Genomic DNA, 21,909 nt, shown 5'->3' with positions numbered 1-21,909 from the left:
TCAATGAGAGACCTGTATAGAAAAGGAGAGCGACCTTGCTCTGAGAAAAAAAAAACAAACTAGCCTTTGAATACTGGATTGAACTGATCATAAGCCAAAGAAAAAGGGGAAGAGGCTTGGCCCCCCTTCATGTCTGAAGCGAGTTGACACTTAAAAGAAATTGTGTTCTGCGGAGTGGAAAAGGTGCCCCCACCCCACGTCTTAAGTAAGTGTATGCTTAGAAGAAGCTGTATTCTGCCAGGAGATTTTTGATAGTGGCCTTATGCCATCGAAATAAAGCAGTTTGGCCTTGGAGAACATTTTTTTTCCTTTCTCCCACRAGGTAGAGAAAAGAATCCCATGTCATCAGCAGTTATACACTGACTTTTTCTTGGGAAAAGACCTTCCACAGCTTGGAGCTGTAAGAATGCTTCTCCTATGATGCTGGACGACAACCGTAATGAGTAGTTTGAGCTATGTTAAACTTTCATTCCTTCCCCTTTTTGTGTGCGGGAAAGCATGGGGGGGTGTTGGTGGAGAGGGACCACTTGAGAAAGAGACGGGTCCCTGGAAAGAATAACAGGTGTCYTAAAATGTCCGCTTTTATTTTTCTTCTCCTTGTAAATTTTTCCCTATCTTTGTTCCCCTCCCCGGTGCAGCAGTATTCTTAGTAGTTTTTTAGTAATAAATCTATTTTGCAACTTAAGTTACTCAGCCTGTCTGACCATTTACTGGAGCGCATACATGTCTTTCTCTCAATTATGTTATGTTATCTRAAAGCCATAAATTTTAGTGTTAATTGGGCTTTTGCTCTTCCTTCTGCCTCTCTGGTGGGGGGGAGGGAACGTCGTTGGGTGTGGTGCTTGTGGCTTTCGGTCAAGTTYGAACTACGACATTTTTGGTGCCGTGACTCGGATAAGGGAAAAAMGGGTTTAAACCCATGACATATGAAAAGGTACTGGAAACATTAGGAGAAGTTATTCTGGAAGAAGATGGAAGGAAATTGTGACCTTTTTTAAGAGCTAGAATGATAATTCCAAAATKGTTAAAATTTCAGGAGGCAAGAAAAGCTGTAATTTGACATACAGAGTGTGAAACTGAGGACAAGGAGAGAAGAGGCAAGCATAAGTACACTTCAAGTTATAAGTGTAAAGTTTAATAAAATCCAAAGATATCTAAGTACAAAGTATTTTTTTTGCGTGTAAATCCTATTTTATTTCTTACTTGCATATAAATTGCACTGATTGAACCTGAAATKCTTAAAAAATTTGCTTAGTTGAGCCTGGTTAGGTGCTGCTACCTGCATTGTAATGTCTTGTTTAGGCTTGAAAGTAAMAATTTTAAGTTGGCAGATCCAAGAATTTTTGATTACTATTAAATCCGTAATGTTTTTGGAATCTAATAATTTTTGAATTTAATTTGTATTCATGTTTGTTGTCAAAACAGCTTAACTTTGTGCCTAGAGTTGCTTMTTATTGGTTTGGTTCTTTAGTATAAAGACAAATGTAAAGGTTATTGCTCCTCAGAAGTGGGTCAAAGTTGGGAAGCAAAGAAGACATCACACGATTTTTAATGTTATTCTGCAAAATAGTAGCTTTGTGCATGCATTGGGGGAAGTGACARTTTCAGGGGAACTTGACTGAAGGGAAGAGATGTTTGAAGTTTGGTGGGAGTATGGGGTGGGAAGATAGGCAGGATATGTCTTGTGGACAAAAAAGGAAGATGGGAAACAAATGAGTTTATTTAAAGATTGCTGAGGCTGATACACTAAAAGAACATAAATAGAGTAGGAACGTGGTAAAAAGCTCTATCAAATATTTACATTTTTGAAGTTGGTGTTCAGGTAGTATGTGATGTTAAGATGACAACGGTCGTAGAAATAGGGTTGTGGTGGACCTGAATTTACAATTACATGCATTGCTTAAGGAAAGGATATTTTAAGAAGTACCTTTGTCTTTTTTTTTATTTTTATTGATTTCATCTAGTTGTTATTCTCTCAATTTCCTTTTTTTTTTTTTTTTTTTTTTTTTTTTTTTTCTTTTTTTTTTTTTTTTTTTTTTATTTGCTGATGTTCTACCTTTAAAATTGTTTTAATAATGAATAGTAGTCTATAAGCAATTCATGAAATGTACCACTATTTTTCTTCCTTAAGTTATTTCTACTGTCAAGGCTTATAACTGTGGTTGTCAAAGCCTTCAGGCATATTTCTGGGAAGCATGATAYGAATTTTATAGCCCCTAGACACCAGTTACTTGAGACTGGTARGGGTACTTTCTATGCCAAAATCTGGCAAAATCTCATTGGGTGATTCTTTCACTTGTGTATTTGTAGGCTTTAAATGCTTTTTCTGAGGGGGCTTGTTTGGATGAGCTGTTCTCAACTCTTTTGTCAATTTTTCGAGATTGTTTATGTGTTGCTTTACTGGCTGTAGACCTGAAACTCTGTGAAATTAGCCTGTTGAAACATTATTGCACTGTTTAATTRCAGAACTTTATATAAAAATACATAAGCAACATTACCCTTTTTTAATCTTCTTACATGTGAGAAAGACTTTATTAAGTATCTTCGATTTTTTCAAAGGTAGGTAGATATCTAATTTGTTTTTAAAATTTGTCAAAACTGGATCTGTAAGTCCAAAGTATTTTTTTTTAAAGTCACTGATTCTTTGTTTAATATGATTCCATATGAATTGAATGATTAAATTATTAAGCAGTACCTTGTAAAATAACTAAAAGCTGTTGCAAGGAAATCAGCATCATAGAATGGTTTGGGTTGGAAGGGACTTTAGCTTGTGTAGTTCCAATAGCCCATTATGAGCAGGGACATCTTCAAATAAATCTGGTTGCTCAGAGTCACATCCAGCTCATCTTTGAATGTTTCCAAGGATGGAACATCTACCGGCGCTCTGGGCAACCTGTTCCATGCTTCACTATTCTCCCTGTCTTCCTTATATCTACCCTCTTTCTTTTGGTTTAAAACCATCACCCCTTGTCCTATCACAACAAGCTCTGCTTAAATGTCTGTCCCCATCTTTCTTCCAAGCCCCCTTTAGGTACTGAAAGGCTGCAATAAACTCTCTGAAATGTCACATAGGGGCATCAAAGCACCAATGTAATCCTGACTCTTCATACATGGGAGTAGAAAGAGATTATMATTTTACTCAGTACTATAAGAATTATTCCAGCCCATCTGACTTGTCTGTTCAGTTTGGTTCCTTTGAAGAGAACTTCACACTGACTGCTGGCAGAGGGAGAGCTTGTGAAGAGGCTCAGTTCACCCCTATGAGTTTCATTCCCTGTCAGAGAGATTTTGCTGAAATAACTGCATTTCATTCTGCATAMAAAGCTATAACCTTGTTTCATTGCAGTCAAATGATAGAGATGTGAACTGAAAAGCAAATTAATTACCCGCTAATGATGGAATGGTACCTTGTGCACAAACAGAAGGTGTTTACCTCATGCCATAGAAGCATCATGTAATAAATCTGGCAGTTATGGTTTTTTGTCTTATCTTTCCCTGAATTGTCCATAAAAGTGTTTCTCACTGGTAACAGATGGTCAGAGCACAACTTTGAAATTTATCTGAAGATGAAGCCCTGTGGATTCCATTAAATGTGAGGAATTTTCATGCAGATGGAGACAAAAAGGAATTTATTGTTACATTTCTGATGATGAGTTGTTTCATATAGTGCCTTCCTTTCCTTTTTGCTTGCAGGTCATGTGCCTTCAGGATTTTTTTGGTGATGATGACATTTTTATTGCATGTGGACCAGAAAAGTTCCGTTACCAGGATGATTTCTTGCTGGATGAAAGTGGTAAGATGTATTTTTAAAATGTTTACAATGAGAGTAGAGGGCAGAATTCCATATCTTGCTAATTAAACCAAAGCAGTGTCATCTGAATTGATGTTAAAAATAGAAGAAATACTTTTGTTCTAAATACTGAAAATAAGTGAATTGAAAGCAACAATAAAGTTGTCTGYCTGTTGCAGCTTAAAACTTGATTCCAGCCTCAGTTTCACATACTGTAGGAAATGTCATGTTTGGTGGAATTCCTGTTTCTGCAAGGTCTTTCTTTGTGTTTTGGCTTTATTTTCTCTTTGAAATTRTTCTGTTTGCTTGTCAGAATCTCTCAGGCTCACAGTACTTACCATTGAGATTTAGATAGTGATTCATAGGTAATGTGATAAAGAAAGATATGGAAGATAAATATAATCAGCAAAKGCAGACAAAGTCATCTGAGAAAATTCAGGGAGTTCTCTGTTTTTCAGAGGCTGAATAATACAATAATGAAATTAATGTATGCATTCATCTAAGGAAAATGTATGTTTGATTTTCAGATACCTTTATTGTTACAATCAATATTCCTGACTTAGGAATCACAGTTGTAAGGGAAAAGAAGAGAAACTAACTAGGCCTTTTGCATTTAAACAAGCAGACAAACAAAGCTGCCAACAACATTGAATTTATTTTTGTGTAAAACAAGGCACAGTGACAGTTTTTATTTCCCCTATACTCCTTCTCAGTCAATGGTGTCTTTGTAATCCATTACTATCAAAATCTCTCATATTTTTTCAAAACATTAAAGGTCTCAAAGAACAGTTGACTGAAGAATTGGACAGAGAAGATTTATGTTACAGCAGTAGCTWCTTCACAGTTACTGTATACGTACCTGCTTAGCTTCACTGCTTCACCGTTAGTTTTGATGCAATTATACTTTCACAATTCAAGATAATGCAATTGTATTACTCTGACTAACCTGTGAAATTGGAGGGATTCTTGGTTCACCTGCATCCAGAMAAATGCTCCATTAGCTTGGGCGGGAGCAGAAGGTGACCACTCGTGCAGACCTGATGTTGTGAGTTGAAGGATAACTGGAAAAGGAGATGTCTTCTGGGCAAGGGAATGACATTTTGTGTCAGGCACAGACAAAAGCAAAACACATTCTGCCTTCCTCTAGAGGACCTTATAATATGGAAATAAAAATCAAAATAGAGCACCAGAGCTGCTCTTTTTCGTAATGAAGTTGCTGTGGTTGCCTCTAAGGCAAAATGTACTAAAGCTAAAAAAATAGCTTTAGCTGTCTTTAGGACAGGTATTAAAAAGGTGAGGGCAACATTTGAGCAGCAAAGGCATTTCCCAGGTGGCTTTGAGCCCAGAATGGAGGTCCTTTCCTTTAGTGAGAGGAGACCCGGGTAGCTGACAGTGCAGTCTGGATTCACTTCTGTCTCATATCAGAAAGGTCACACTGGTGGCTGCCCAGAGTCTCCTCTCAGTGAATCCTGTGGCAGTTTTTCGAGCAGTGACTCAAGAAGTGCTGACAACAGATTTGTCTAAATCCCTTTGAAATATGTAACTGGTTTTTGGAGGTCCTGTGTCAAAGTACAGATATAGCCTGACTCTGCTTAGTCTTTGTCTGGCATATCAGCAACTCTTCTACTAGGCACTATCTTTCTCTGAAACTTAGGTGTATAAAACCATTTTATACTGATCTTTAAAAGAGAGAAATCCTTAAAATCTATGCTGAAAACACAAATTTAGCTGCTTGTTGTAGTGCTTGCTTTTCTGTCAGGTAAAGATTTAGTGAACATTGACTGTTTTTACTATAGGAGTGTACAAAGGGGAGAAAATCAGATTCCAGACTATGTCTCTWATTCCTTTGAGAAATGCACATCAACTTGGCTCTCTCTTTTTCAGGAGGTTTGGTATCAGAGAATTTGTTTARGTTTCTTGCCAGGAACAGCTGGTGTACCAACTGATGTGCATCGAGTCATCCTTCTCTGAGCAGGAGCAAGAGTTGGAAAGAAAATTTAAAAAAAGAGTTCTTAACTTGTTTTGCTTGGCAAAKGAAATTTGTGTGATCACAGTGTGTGTCTGTGTGTTCCTCATGTTAATCTGAGTACATTGCAAATATTAGGAAGTGGTGTCCAACTGTACAAGGGTTCTGAAGTCTGTCTCTGCTTCCCTGAAAACCATCTTGAAGCAACACTCTGCTAGTTTGTCACTACATCCCTCCAGTACTCTCAAATTTCAKCCAGATGATGAGAATAATAGTTAAGGTGTTGCAGCAGAAGAAGTAAAGAAAAGCAAAATTTGGGAAGGAGAAGTAGAGACAATAAATATTTACTTCTTCTGTTGCAGCAGAAGAAGTAAAGAAAAGCAAAATTTGGGAAGRAGAAGTAGAGACAATAAATATATTAATAATCAGTGTTCTGCACTTTTGGGAGTTACTTCTCAGGGAGGAACAATGCCCTTGTTTTGTGGTCTGGGTTCAGAACTCCTGATACTAGAGATGAGCAAGAGGCAAAGTTTATGGAGTTGGGAAGCCAGTYACCTGTACTGGGATTCATTTTAGCTAGCACTAGGTAGCTGCATGTGGGTGCCTGGGACTGAGCCATCCCCAGCARATTTCTTTTCCAGTAAATAAAACTTACTGACAAAGTAGATGTTTGGTTGACTCAGTTGAAAGCAGATGTTTTGAAGAGTTCATGTGAATTATGCTGGAGGAATGTCTGGTTGGCTTCTGTAAAGGCATCTATACGACTGATATAGTGTTCTTATCTACTTCTTAYGTTTTTTAAGTTGCTGAAAAAACTTTTAGGATGAGATTAATTCCACCTTATCAGAAATGAAAGCTCTAAAATATCATTAGTCTGCATTATTTCTGGTCATTTTTTGTTTCTCTTCCTCCCATAGCTTGCTCTTGCCATTGGAGACCACATTCTAAAAGCCATGGAATCAGAAATTTAGTAAAACCAGTCCAGAAGTCAGTGAATCAATCTCCCCATCTAAGCGTGGGATTTGCATTCCACATTTAATTTCTGGCATACTTGTCTAACAAGCTCCTTTAAAACCTATGTTGAGACAAATCTGTATCCTCCTGTGACATTCTGTGCCAATGGTAAATTCTTCTAACTCTTTTTCAGCTATCTTCCCCAGATTCCCTTGTTATAAATGAAATCCATTATGACATTTCTTATCTACTTTGGCCATGGGAAACAGATGATTCCCTTTTCTTTGAAAAAAATCTATGGGCTCATCAATTTTCTTTTCTTTGGGCTGAACAATTAGTTCAGCTTTTCTTTGCTTTCACTTCAGGCTCTAACCTGCCCTTGAATTAGGGTGTTCTTTTTTGGTATCATCTCCCTTCTCTGTTTTATGTCTTTCAGGAAGAGGCACTGCATAACCCCTTGGCAATCAGTTAAGAAAAGTCAGTTAATTAGGGTTCCATCAAAGAGGAAAAACAAGTGGTCTGCAGTATACATTGCAGTTTCTTCCCTCCCTTGATGTACAGATGGTTTTCATGCTAAACAAACTCTTTATTGGATGAAATGCAGAAACAATAGGCACTATCCCCATCRTAATTTCTATCAATCATCTCCATATCTGACATGATCAATAGGTACGATTGCCGCACACACTTTCATCATGAGAGTTGCATATGGGACATAAAGATGCATGTGAGTGACTGTGAAATTAAGAAGTAAATACTTGTTTGTCAAGCATCAGTGGTGATGCTATTTTCATAGAAAGTTTTTATGGGGTATGTAAGCATAAAAGCATTGTATTAATGAAGCACACGCATWACRTCAGCTAGTAAGAAGAAAAATTCCTCAGCATAGAATATGGCAGTGACTGCTTTAGGCATTGTTAGCTTGCAGTTTTGGAAAATCTCCCAGAAATCCCAGGTTGTCTTTAACTGGTGGTTGTTGAGTTGTCGAAGAAGAGGTCAGAGGATGCCTTTCAATAGCCCTCAGCTGTGTATTGGCAAAGATTAGGGTTCAAAGGTGACTCTCACAAAAATATTTGCAATCAGCAATTGTTTAAGCACCTAAATAGGAGCTTGCAATGTGAGTAACTCATGAAATTTGCCCTAAATCAGAACATCCCCTGTGCTTATGCAAATATTTCTTTCTTAGCTCTGTAAAATAAGAGAGCTTTTGAGGCTGGCAGTATTGGACTTGATTTTTTTTTAACTGAATTATTTTTTATGTTCTGTTAATGTTGTCTGAGTGCTTTGGAAGCTTGAGAGTTGCACAAAGAGAGTATGGCAGACTTCATCATGTACTGAGATACATCATGTACAAAAGCTGCAATCTCAGCTGGCCAAAGCCAAAGTCCCTGCCTCCAAGCAGATTGTAACCAATATAGAATGCCTGGATGTGAAAACAACTTCATATGGAAACTATGAAGACAATGACTGTTTTAGGGGAAAATTAAGACTGGAATCTTTGAAACCTAATTTCACTTCGACTTCGCTGGCCTATGTTAGTCCTCAGCATCTCTGTGTCAGCAGTGTTACTGCTTCATCTTGCCAGCAGCAGACAACGTGCCAGGAAAATCTGAATGCTGTGTTGTCCACACACACGTGTGTGTGTGTGCAGGGAGGCATGCAYACGCAGCTGATCCAGTAACTGCGGTCAGGGTCAGGGGTAACGTGTTTATCCCTGTTAATAGCTCTCATGTTTCTGTAGCCCTCATTAATCTGCCCTTCCTAAAAGAGGGAGGAAGGGGAAGTCGGTTATAGTCCTCATCTACCCTGATTTATAGGACAGAGACTGATGTGTTAAGCAGCTTTTGGCTGGACTTAGGAGTGGAGAGCACGCTGGCTGATTTACTCTGCCCTCATCAAAAACTCGTGCTTTGGAAAGCAGTGGTGGGTTCTGGGGACTTTGAGATGCAACTTTGCTTTCAACAGAGGCATAAAGTGTTCCACTGCAGCGTGATATTTTCAAATGTCAGTAGCTGCTGGGCCTTGGAAACAGATACTCTGTGTATGAGGCAGAAACAAACTAAGGCAGGAGAGCCCAGGCTCTGKCTGAATGTACCACTTAGGCTAATGGTTCAGAAACAGAAGAAGGAAAGAAGTTGCTTTTCCAATTGATTTTCATTCAATGCCCCTTTTACTTTCCTACTCCAGGACCTCCATTTTTGTCTCCACCCTCTCTTAGTGCTGTAGGCAATTGCACAGTACCCTCAGCTCCTTCCCATCTGGCACATCAGTACTTGTCCTCATTCCCTTCCTCACAATAAGTATGTTARCAGGATCTCTCTTTCATCCAGGAGTGGGACAATTCCAAAACCCTACCCCCTCTCTGAGACCACCTGTGTCCAGCCCTGCTGGAAGCACCTCCTCGCTTCCCAGGCCCCTGCACCCAGCCCAGTCCTGGCTGCAGGAAGTGCTCAGCCGCACGGCAGCTTGTGGGTGACTCACTTGTTTCTGTTGTGTTGAACTYTTGAAAGGAGGATGCTTATCTTCAGTAAAGCATTCAGAACAAGCTGTTAGCGTGATTGTCAGGTGGCTGTTAATATAATGTCATGTGCTGTTCATTAAATAAAATCTGTAGTAACGCTTGAGTCAAATGAGCTGCTCACATGAAAAATGTGAGCATATACAGAACTTCAGTTTTATTCTGTGCAGAATATTCTCTTTTAAGATGTGCCTTTGTTATAGATATGTTCTTGTTTACATAAGCCCACTTCTTTATCTGTTGTCTGCAAGCTTTTTGCTTTCAATATTCTTCGCTGTGTCTCACAAGTCTACTTATTTGAGACATTGCTTCTCACCTTTCTGCCTAAACATCTCTTGCAGGGAAAGCTTGGCCACTTCAATCATAAATCTTTGCTTCCCCCTCACCTGACAGATCTATAGATATGAATAAAGGATGTTAGAGCTTTCAAGAAGATGACATGTGCTTTCCTGTCCAGATTTACACTGAAATGCATGTCCCTTTCCTCAGCTCCTCACCATGCATGCATAGATATTTGCATGGTTAACTTTTCACCCATGTTGCAGTGAAGAAGTTGCCTGTATGTATAGCCAGGAAAAATTGTGGTCGCTTACAGCTTATAAAACAGCCATTGAAACTGGCCAAGCAGTTATACTTCAGTTAATGCTAATTCATTCTGCTCATTGAATCAAATTTTCTTCAATATGCTTTCTGAAGTATTTGCTTTCCCTGATGTCTGTTAAAAATAGCATGAACGAAACACTATCCAATAAACTAGAACGGGTGGAAATTCACATTTCATTCGCATTATGAGGTTTGAGTGTGCATATTCCTTCAACCTTTTTCATCAGTAAAGCTCTATTTTGGATATAAAAGTGCTGAAAACTGTGCCCAAAAATACCAAGGATTTCCTCAATAATATTTACATATTAATAAATTGTATTTATGTTGGGAATTTATAAAACTTCAGCTTGTTTTAAAGAAAAGATAAATTGTTATTAAACATCACCAATATCATTATCTTAAAGTACAAGAGAATTTAATCATAACTGCTAATGTTATTAAATAGTAAATAAGRGTAGTCAGAATATTTGTTTTCTATAGCTTGATATTTTTGCTCTTTTGTTTTAATTTTGTTTTGCCTTAAATCTCGAATATTTAGATTAATCAGGTGGTCCAGGAGAACATTTTTCTTACAGAACATTTTGAGCTATTTTCCCAAACTGTGAACATCTCTGTTGTATATCCAAATGCAGAAAGCGCAATTCCAATGTTTGTGACCACTTTTCTAAACAAATTTTCATTTCTGGGGAATAAACATGGAAATTTGATAGATACAACAGGGTAGATCTTGGGACTCAAGCTCTAACTTTGTCTGTCTCATATCTATTTTTTTGCCATGGAAGTTGCTTTCTTTTGCAGCCTTTGATGATATTCCACAGTTTGTGTAATATTCCTTTCTAGATCACAGGTTGAGTTTTGATCTTGTGTGTTCAGTCTGACCCTCAGAAGATGATAACTTCCAAAATAGCAGCTTACTTTCAGTTCTTTTTAGGAGAGATTTTTTGTTTTACTTTTCCAGTTCCAGTGGTTATGGCAGTAGAAGATAGTAGCTGTGTATTATAACCTCCTCCACCAAGTTTGTTAAGGAGATTGGTGAAGAGCATAGAGAAGTTTGACATGGAAGATGTTTAGAAACCTTTCTCGTATGTTTATCTTTGTGCTTTCTTGTCTTGTTAGTCAGGTAAAATGGAGCATACAGTGTTGGTAATCGTGGCGAGTACATTTGTCCTTTTCACAGATGCTTTCCAATGCTGCAAACTGTGAGAACTGAATCAATTTGTGAAAGAGTATTCTGTTGCAGGAAGTACTTTACATGAGCTACTCAGTCCCATTACAAGTTTGTATATGACACAGCTTCAACATGAATAGCTCTTTTAGCGTCAGTGCTTCATTGCTCGGTCTCAGAACCTGAGCAAACTATGCCAGCTGCTTAAGTGTATTAGGATGTGCCCTGGAGACCTGCCTTTCCAATTTCATCATAGATACAGGCCCTACCTGGAGTTTTGTGATGTCCTAAGTAAGTATGTGTGCACTTTTCTGGTGCCAGAGCTGTCCAGATTCTTTTGTCCTGGTAAAATATTGTGAAAAAGAGAATAATTATTCAATATCCAGAGTTCCTTAGCTTTTAGAAAGCAGAAATATTCTGAAGGCATATGAAGAAAATGTATTCATCCTTAATACTCATTAAAAGCTTTTTATTATATTCTTATCAAACATAAACTTCAGTACAGCAGCTGAGAGAGAATCAAGCACAACTTGGAAAATATTTCAAAAGGATAAAGTCAGAAAATGGGAGTATGCCAGTGACAGATATTCATTGTTATATTGTCATACATATTCAGTGAGATACTGTGTGTACAGACACAAATATATCAGGTATAAAGGCCAGTAGAAGATTTCTGTATAATGGCTGCACGGGTCTGCACTGCAAGACTGATGGCTCACAGTATATGCTACAAGAGTGGCTCAGTGCTGTTGTTTGCAAAATGCAACCTACAGGAATTTCCCATTGAAAACCTCAAAAGTCTTACCTGACCCCTCAGGTTGCCTCTGTGAACAGTCACCTTCRAACAAATCTTTTGTCATAGCACAGCTCCCTGCAGGAGAACTGGATGCTAATAATATACATAAAATAATATAAGGCTGAATAATCTTTAGGAAGTTTCATGTTGCCATGGAATTGAACACCCGTAGGTGGTAGGTCATGGATCTCTTCTTTGGCTTCTTTTATTCTTCAGTCAGTGCTTTTAAAAATTTTGTTCTACAGGAATTGTAACCCTTTTTTTTTTCCTTTTGAAAGAAAATCTTCTAGGAACTTAAAATTTATTAAAGCAAGAAGGGGGCTAACATGAGATTTCATTCTTTGAAATGAAGGATCAGGTTCAAGGAAAGTTTTTGGAAGATTGCTAATCATTTCTGAAAGAGTGTAAAGTGGTTAAAAGACAAAGAAATTTAAGTTGCTTAGTTTTTCCTGTTACTCTGGAATAGAAAAGATTTTTTTTCACAGCTACTTAGAACTGTTAGGATTGTCTTGTGAAAAAAAGGAGGACAATTTACAGAGCAACGCAGTTTCTGATGTGGATACCATTTTCAGAAAGAAAAAACATCCTGGAAGAGAACAAATTTGATGAGGCTTTATACAAATTCTGTCTTAAACTGTATATGCTTTTTCTGTCTTACAAGCACACATTGATGTCTGCAGGATAAGTGATTTCAGAAGGTGGAATAGATTTATTTTTGCATAGCAGTTGCTGTATACTGCCAGGCTCTAAGGTAGGCTATGTTCTTTCCCACTTAAAAATAGAAATTGAGAAACCATGGGAAATATTCAACAGAGAGAGCCTAACTTTAGGATCAAGTAAATTGCTTAAAATTTACTTTAAAAATGGGATTTTAAAATTCATACTAAAGCATTTAATAATAATGACAAACCTGCATAAATAAAGCTGGATACTTTTTAAAAATCACTTTGGGGAAGATGCCTCTCCTGAGATTCTGGTGGGAGTCTTCTGGGACCATAGCTCAGACTAGATGCAGACAGATAGTTGTGGTAGTTGTCACCAGCAGGAGAAATATTAGTATACTRTGAGGTGCATTACACTTCCTAGATGCATATAACAGACTAATGCTAACTGGGAACGTTTATCTATTTAGATTTAGTGCTGTTAATAATAATGACATTGCAAAAAAAAGCTGTCCYAAGGAGAGAATTAGATGTTGTAATCATATATTGATTTCATTTATGTTGACCAGAAAACGAAACCAACCCAATACCTAGAGGGTTTTTTTATATTAAGAGGGAGCAGTTTGAAAATTAGGAAGAATTTGTCAGTGAAGTTCATTAGAGTTAAGAGTATGGGGACTTGAACTTTGAAGAAGGTTTGGAATTTCAACCAAAAAGCAAGCCAAAAGCTGTCTTAGGTTTGCATCTGTCCAAAATATATTGGTAAGGGTCCAAGGTTCAACTGGCAGTAAATGGAAAGCCTAAGGAGAATTGCTTAGTAAAGATGTCCATACCAAAACCTAGCAATGGAAATAGTCATCTAGTCACATTTGCAAAAATTATGCTGATTTTGAGGAAAGGTATTAGACAGATGTGGAGGTTAAAAAACCCCACAAAAACACARCAAACAAACCATCACAAACTGGGGTCATGATACAGTATAGTAATGACAGATCTACTATTTCAATTTTTTGGCTTCCTTATTCAGCAAAAAATAAAGTACATCATGTGAGAAAAGGCCCTTTCTAATCAGAATCTTTGGAGAAATGAGAATTACTGTCTCAGAGAAAATGCTGAAGTTGAGTCAGTTGCAAAATGTTTCATGTCCTAGTAAGATCTGTTCACTGTTCAGGAAAAGATGAATTTGTATAGGCTATTAAGGCAGTAACAACATTTAATGATCTGCACCTTCCTGTGATGCATACCCCCTGATATTAGTAAAGCTTCTCTTCATTTTTAATTGATCTGACTTTCCATATTGAATAAAAACAGTCCCTTTGAGYTTTCAGAGAGGACATCAGCCTGTGAATAAACTCATACGTAAATTTCAAAGCACCCCTCTGATCAATCTCTGAATTATGCTGTGGTACACAGAATAAAAAATGGTTTCATGGGCTATTTCCAGCCCAACACACATTTTCAATCAGCAATTATTTAAACTTTCTCAGAAGAAAAAAAAACAACACTGGGACTTTACACACCTCAGTAAGTGTTGTGGTGTTAGCAGATGTTCTTAGTGAAGCCACATTTTCCAGATATCCCAGTGCTAGCCTATTGCCAGGATGACTCAGCCTGTTTACTTTAGTTTTATCAAAATAATTATAGTAAAAGTTAATTGCCTGAGCCAGACAGCGTTCAAGGAGAACCCATTAATATTAGAGGCAAAAGCTGCCTAGGGATCTTTAAGTTAGAGACAGCTCTGGAGTCCTTGACATTTTTTAACTTGGAAGACTTAATTTCTGGGTTTTTTGTTGATAGGTAAAGCAATGTTGTGATAAATCTGCCTGGTACTCTTGAGGAGGTTGAAGAAGCAAAAATGTGGGTGGTCTGGCAATTAATTGTATGTGCTTTTAGATGGCAGGTGGGTTTTGTTGCCCACCTTGCAGCACAGTTCATGSTGTGAGGCATGAGAGTCCCGGTGTGAATATTGGTTTAGCATCAGCATATAAACATATTTGTTTTGGTWAGAGTGCAGTGATTAATTGTTTGGTGCATGGGGATTTGTCTGTAAAAAATAACTGTGGAGGAGCTCCAGATTGTAGTAAGTTTGAATCTCCAGTTTTGCCTTTTTTTTCTGTATCCATTAGTGAATTCCTTAGGCTCCGGTTGGTTTGATATTTCTCTGATGTTGCAGCTCAATATTTTTTTCTTATGTGTGTGAAAAATTGATTAAAATATTCAAAATCATTAATAATTCACACTGTAGACATTCTTTTTTCTTTATTTTTGCAGGCCTCCCAGGTAGTGTTGTTAGTTTAAAAAGCCATTACAATACCAGGTGGTTTAATCTTTTCAGACAACATCATTTTATGGTTTTGTTCTTTAAAAATTTCTGCCTGCTAACTTTTAATACTCTTATTACAGGCACATTTGCGGCACTAACTAGGAAAAAACTCAATCTGTAATATTTTGAATTCCTTGAGATATGTTAAATAACTTTATGTGCTGCAAGAGAGCCAGTGCATGCCTCTTTAACTTTCTTTAAAACCAGACCTACTGCAGCAGACACTTACATAACAGCTTGTGTTTAAATGGAACAAAAAYACAGCTTTTATAACTCCTTCTCTATTTTTTTAAATCAATTTTTCCAAAGTTTCATCTCCTTTTCCTACCCCTTACAAGCAATCTACACCTACTTGCATGTTCCTGCCAACCCAAACCAAATTAATACCCACTACACACATTAGAATTTGGAATAATTGCATTCTTTGGAGAAGTGTGTGATTGGTGGCTGATGAATTGGTCTAGATTTGGATACAGCTTTTTATAAGGAAGCCAGGAGCATGATGTGAAAGGAGCCAAAGCCACCTCCACAACACCCACACCCCACTGCCCTGGGATAAAAATCTCTTTTAGATGGATGGATGGATGGGTGGATGGATGGATGAATGGATGGATGGATGGATGGATGGATGGATGGATGGATGGATGGATGGATGGATGGATGGATGGATGGATGGATTATGTTTGATAAAGGACAAGGTAAGAGGAAAACCTACAGGAAATGCGAAGTAAACATGGCAGTAGTTTCATAAGTACTGCAGGTACATAGCAAGGTAGCACAGAACTGCTAACATTTTGTACAGGGTTCCAAGATACCTGATATTCTTGTCATGGATAAATCTTTAATTATAGCTTAAAGCCCTACACATGGATAGATCTATATGAGGTACCAGAACCAATGATTTCCTGGTAGCCTGAAATAATCTGATTCTTACTGGCACTGGTCCATATTTTCCACTGGTCCATATTTTCCAGCTCCTTAGGGCTTAAAGCCCTACACATGGATAGATCTATATGAGGTACCAGAATGAATGACTTCCTGGCAGTCTGAAATAATCTGATTCTTACTGGGACTGGTCCATATTTTCCACCTCTAAAACAAGTGTACTGATATCTTGCATGCAGGAATGCAAGACACATGAAACTGAAGAGGGAGGAAGTAAGAAGATACATGTGTCTATATCTACTAAGTAAGGAGATACATCAGGGAGAAAAAGCACTTCCATTCAGCTCTTCCTTCCTAGGATGGTTTGCACTGTCTGTATCCATCATCACTTATAAGCAAAAATAAAAAGGCATTAAACATAAATTGTCTGTATAAGTAAATGTCCCAATTGCCTGGTAATGGGATGAAGCACCTTATGGCCATATCAGGTGTCACTTTGTCACCCAGGTGGACCACACTCTTGGGAATCTGTTTTGCATCGGTGAAACMACTTTGAGAGTGAAGGAACCTTAACTTTGAAAGTGATAATCCAGCACGAGGAAACGTTACCCTTTCTTAAGTTGCATCCATAAACCAAAATGCCATAGGTATAGCTCCTTAATCACACCAGTACCTCAGGTTTGTGTTTAGAGGTGTCTTTCTTCCTTTTGTCGATGAACTTAGACATTTCACATACATTGAGCAAACAGTGATCTTCAGTTAGTCCAATGCCTGGTTTTTTATTTTTTTTGTTGAGAGCATCTGAGTGAAAAGAGAATTTACCGTTACTTTTACTTTTAAAACTGATTAAACAATATCCTTCATATTGTGGAAAATAAATATATTTCTCTTACATTCCTAAATTTTCTCTGGAGTTTTATGATCTACCCATATATTTCTCATTTCTCTGTGAGTCAGATAGTTTTGCTATCAGTGTTTTGTGAACCTTTACCAAATTTAAAGTCGTATTTGTTGGGGCCAAAAAAAAAGAGAAAAGTATAATTTTCAAAGGATTTAAGAATGACCACGTTTCACGTCTCATAATTACATCTGGTCCAACAAGAACGTCACTACAGCAGTTATTTAACTATCCTTAAACTGAAATGTTAACACTGCAAAGAAGGATTTCCTTGCAAGCTGGTACTGTACAGGTAGTCCAACAAGCCGTTCAAGGTAATTTGAAGAAACTTGTGCCCAAGCACGGAAGAAAAAAAAACTAAAAGAGTTCCAACCYCATACAAATAGTGTGCTGTTACTCCTTTCCTGCCTTGTGGTATTTAAATATATACTCTTTACTCTTCATTTCCCCATTTATGCCTGGAGGTCTCAGAGTCTGGGACAGGTTGAAAGATGTAGTGTGCATTTAAATTTTCAGAACTTYTTAGGCGCTGAAGTAGTATGGGACCTTATTAAAAGAAATAAAATTCTTACTGTGTTGTGCTTGTGTCTGGTGACTGGTCTGAAGCGAGAAGTAGCTCTGGAAAGAGCAAAGCCTTTGTCAGTTAATGTCAGGGTTGAGAGTTTCATAAAGTGATTCATGAGTTGATATATCAGCAGACTCCTTATATGTGAGCCATGGTTATTCATGAGCACTAGAGCTGAAAGTCTTATCAAGTACTTTGTCTCTGGACTCCAGGAATGTGCTACAAAGTTTTCAGTCATCACAAGTGACCCCTGAATTTGTGGAGAACATGCTTTTTTTTGTTATCTCAATTCTTTTCCTGGGTCCTCTGATAAGCATAGCCTTCCCAGCCCCAAGGTTTGGCACTAGCTGAAGTCAAAGGGATTAACTCCCRTTTCAGAAGCACTGATGAATTTTTCTGGCAAAAATAAGAGTTTTTTTKATGCGGTGTGTTTCTTTGTTACATTAAAAGTAAAAATAATGGATAGATTTTTTTAAAATAGTTTGCATTCCTTGGATTTTTATTTTGTTGAGTGCTAATATAACTTGCATTGCATTGTGCTTTAACGACTTGCATCTTCAGTGAGATAGGATATTGAATATTTCTTCTTGTTACTTTTGTGGTRTCATTGTTTCTGACTCTGAATTTGATTCAAGTGCTTATTAGGTATTTGGTACTTGCTATAAGTGTCAGATGTTTATGGATGAAGATAAAACTATGTATCAGTAATTGTTCATGGTACACAGGTGTGATAGGCCTTCTTTGAAAGATTTAAAAATAACTGGAGTTTATGGGTACAGTGCAAAATAAAAATCTTTGTAGGGTCAAGTGGGATATTCATAAATATTTTTTTATATCTCTTCTTTTTAAAGATAATGGGAAAYGCTTCTAGCCTGAGACTGTGCCAGGCTAATTCTCTCAAGATCTAATATACACAATCATAGGATCTGAAAGACCATAAAGGAACTTGTGATTATTGGGGTTTTTTGCAGTCCCTTTTGTACCATTCCTTTAGAATGAATCCTGAGTGCCTCCATGATGCTGGAAATAGATAGGTCTTGGTGCAACAGGAAACCTGAATAAAGAAGTTCAGTGATTGTTATCAAGAAAAGAGAGGCATATATAYTGTCAGTAATGGAAACTCTTCAGGGGATATTTATCAACAGCTCTGTTTATTGACTTTTTAAAATGATATTGTTGTAGCTGAATCCAAGTGAAGCTTCCTTTTAAAGGCACCTGAGTAGTCTTCATTAAACTACAGGAATGTTGTTAGCTTTTGGGAGTCTTTGCCTTTGGGGTAGGATGTTGACTGCACAGTGTAGGGCAGGACCCTCTTCTCTTCCAACAAACTGTAATGTGGAAGGTTTCAAGTGCTCATATTCTCATAACTCATGTTTCACATTATTGGTTTGAAGACAATTGTACAATTGTTGTTGCTGTCCCAGGATATTGACATACCTGTGGGGTTTCTTTGCTTTATCTGTGAAAGTTATAGGGAAGATACACCTTTTCAAAACTYTCAAATAAATGGCAACATATCAGTTTCCTGTGATGTATAGGAATACCTGTATCTGTGTATTTATGTTAGCTCTTCATATACTCTTAATGTATTTGAATGGAGCTGTCTTGGGTTGATTTTGTGCCAATCCTGTATTCCTATATTCATCAGCTTGTATGCCCAAAAGSTGCTTGTGCCTTTAAATCTGACCTGGAAGAAGGGGCAGGGGCAGCTGAGAAGGTGGCGTGGGCTGCTGTGCAGCTGTTTGCTTTTGCAGCTCAGCTTCCTTTTAGAGCTCAGCTTAGTTTTTGAGCTCACCTCGGAGCCTCGAGAAGTCCTTCCTCGCTGCGGGCAGCAGAGTTACATTGTTGCCTGTTTAGCTTGCTCAAGTTTGCGAGCTTAGGCAAACAGCTTTTCCCTAGACGGACCCCTTCTGCAGCTGCTTTAATTCTGCTTCTAGAATAATTTGGCGGCCAACAGAGACAGGCTGCATAGCTCTGTCTCCTCCTGGACTCCGGAAAAAGCCAAGCCAGCGACAGAAAAACACACCGAACCCTCTGTTACATCCACAGTAAAAAAAGGACTATAATCCAACTTTTTTTTTGCCACTGTTGCGAGAATGGCCACGTGGKTTTTTTTCTTTTCTTTTTGTTTCTTTTCCCAGAATCAAGGGTCACCATTTTCTCTGCAACACATGGCGAAGTTGTTGTGGGAAGAGAAAGCAGCATGTGTTCCTAAGTTTTAAATATCTAACAGTTACTTTTCATCTGTGTCATGTAAGCACTGTGTTTTGTTAATAAACTACTTTATTTTTTATCTTCACTTTTACCCAAACATCTATTTCATATTAGTAAAAAAAAAAAAAAATTATCAAATTTTTCACTTCAGAAAAAACATTTACTCTGTAATGTTTTTCTTTGAAAACGTTGTCTCAAACCGAGGCAGGAGCCTCGTATGATTTTGTGAAGTATGAAGTTGTTCAGGAGATAATAGAATAGAATAGTTCAGCAGGAAGGCTGTAAAGTTTCCTGCTTTCTTAAGAGACCATGTTTCTGAGAAATGCTTTCTGCTTACATGGTAAATTTGAAAAAAGAAGTCACTTGTAGGAATAATCTGAGAAAGCATTCCCAAGACTAATTAGATCATGGTAGCATGTTGGCTGTGGCAGAGATTTCATATGGGCAGCTTCTCAACAGATAACAAGGGAAAATTTCTTAGCATTATAAGCACATAATGGATGCTTTCTGAATGAGATTAGAACATAATTCTCTCTTAAATGGCCCAGAAGTCCCTTAAGAGAACCTACCTTTCCTCTGAGCAGTTCCTAATGTTACCTGCTCTCCAACAAGTATTCTTAACCTTGGTAGCCAATTTGCACCATGTTTTCCAGAACTTTCCTTTCCTGTCCTTCCATACACATGTGGAATAAACTTTCTGGACTTACCCCGAAGATTTAGTTCTCACATCTTTTTTCAGTGATATTATTTATCTTCTGGTAAACCTGATGGTGCAGTTGTGTGAATGGCAATAGAAAATAATCGGTGATTAACATGAGGGGGAAGTATCCTTCTCCTCCTTTTAAAATAACCTACATAAGCATTTCTCAAAACTATTTAAAGCTGCACGCCTGTCTTTACCTTCACTTTGGGAAACAGTTTATGATGCYACACTAAGTTCACAATGTCCTTTTTATTAACAATGATACTTCAAAATACCATTACTCACCACCTTGTACAAATTCAGGAGAACAGTATTTAAATTAGACATTGGCTTTCTGATATCTGTGTTTTTCATGTGTGGCTGACATGAGATTTTGGAATCTTAGCATCATAGAATAGTTTGGATTGGGAAGAACCTTCAAAGCTCATCTAGGCCAATCCCCTCCTGCCGATGATCAGGGACATCTTAAACTGGATCAGATTGCTCAGAGCCCCATCCAGTGGACCACGAGTGTTTCCAAGGATGGAGCATTTAACACCTCTCTGGGCAGCCTGTTCCAGTGGTTCACAAGCCTCAGAGTAAAAAATGTCTTCCTTATATCTAGTCTAAATCTACCTTCTTTTAGTTTAAAGTCATTACATCCTGTCCATATTTCTGTATGGTTCTGTCTAGACATGTTAGTACTTCCTTTTTGTCAAATTCTTCATGACAAAGGTTGTACATTTTTGTGGGAGTGGTTAGTACTTCATAAATGGGAACAACTTCAGTAAACTAGTAAACACTTGTTTACAGGAGAAGAGGAGAAGTGAAAGAAAAAAAGATCCTCCGCTCAAAACATGATTTTTGCATTTCAGTGCATTCTTCCTACTGCAATATACACTTGCTGTACATTTATAATTAGAAAAAACTTTTGCTGTCAGGCCTCCTGCTTGGAAAATGTTTAAATGCCACATATTGTGTATATTAGAAGTGCCTAAATAGGTAGAATATGATTSCAATAATGCTAGTCTAGTTGAAGCTGGCCTCATTTTCTTCAAAGTTGCCTGTGATCTGCAAACCCAGTAATGAAGAAGGAAAAATGAAATGAAACAGTGATATGTATCTCCTGGGTATTTTAAAGCCAGAGAGCACTAATTAAAATCTCAGACTTAAATATCTGATCCTTAGGTTATGAAACAGTGTGTAGGTTAGCTAGAAACTGTAACTTCAGAGATAAACAGGGGCAAAACAAAAACATAATTGTCTGGGGCCAGCTAAATTGGGTTTTAGAAGGATTTTATTTGACTAGGTGTTGGTTTACACATCTTAATATATTATCTGTGCTGTTAGATACTTAAACTGTAAGATGCCAAAAGATTACTAAATGTGGTGCAGCAGTTACTGGTGTGATTTATGCAGTGTTGAAGCTGTGCCTTCTTAGACTGCAACCCTTCATGTGAGGAAAGTGTCCCATCTTTGCTGGCTCATCTCATCACAGGACAGGGGAGAGCTAAAATGGTTTAAAAATGCTGGTGAGAAGCCATTGGAGCTTGATGCTCAATAAATTTTATGCTAATAATTTTACCCTGTTTTTACTTCCAAGTTTCTCCAAAGGAATAAATTAGTTCGCATGTTTTCCTTTACCCTCACGTTGTAAGCAACTGAGTGGCAATGCATGGTCTGTGACAGAGAAGGGCAGAAATAGAAATGATGCGTGGAGCTAAAATTGGACTATTATGAGAGTAGGTACACTGTAAGCAAAGAACCAAAAATATTTTCCGGATAGACGTACGCATGTGTGCATACACAAATGGCAACAAATCTTTAATCCCCAGTGTATAGATTCTGTTGCTTAGGGATTTTCTTCCTTCAATGATCTATTGATTTC

General features: G+C 37.7%; 1 protein-coding gene across 3 annotated transcripts in view; it reads left to right on the top strand.

Moving 5' to 3' along the window:
- Nucleotides 1-21,909, top strand: part of DCLK1 (doublecortin like kinase 1) — a 242,762-nt gene that overhangs the window by 121,977 nt on the left and 98,876 nt on the right. For all 3 annotated transcript variants that reach the window (XM_057377978.1, XM_057377979.1, XM_057377981.1), the window contains exon 4: nucleotides 3,694-3,793. In XM_057377978.1, the coding sequence (XP_057233961.1) occupies nucleotides 3,694-3,793 (100 nt within the window). The remainder of the gene's footprint in view (nucleotides 1-3,693; nucleotides 3,794-21,909) is intronic.

The sequence above is a fragment of the Malurus melanocephalus genome, unplaced genomic scaffold (assembly GCF_030028575.1).
Source record: "Malurus melanocephalus ecotype Western Australia unplaced genomic scaffold, MMel_1.1 scaffold_336, whole genome shotgun sequence".
Lineage (NCBI taxonomy): Eukaryota > Metazoa > Chordata > Aves > Passeriformes > Maluridae > Malurus > Malurus melanocephalus.
This window is presented reverse-complemented; position numbering and strand designations above follow the sequence as displayed.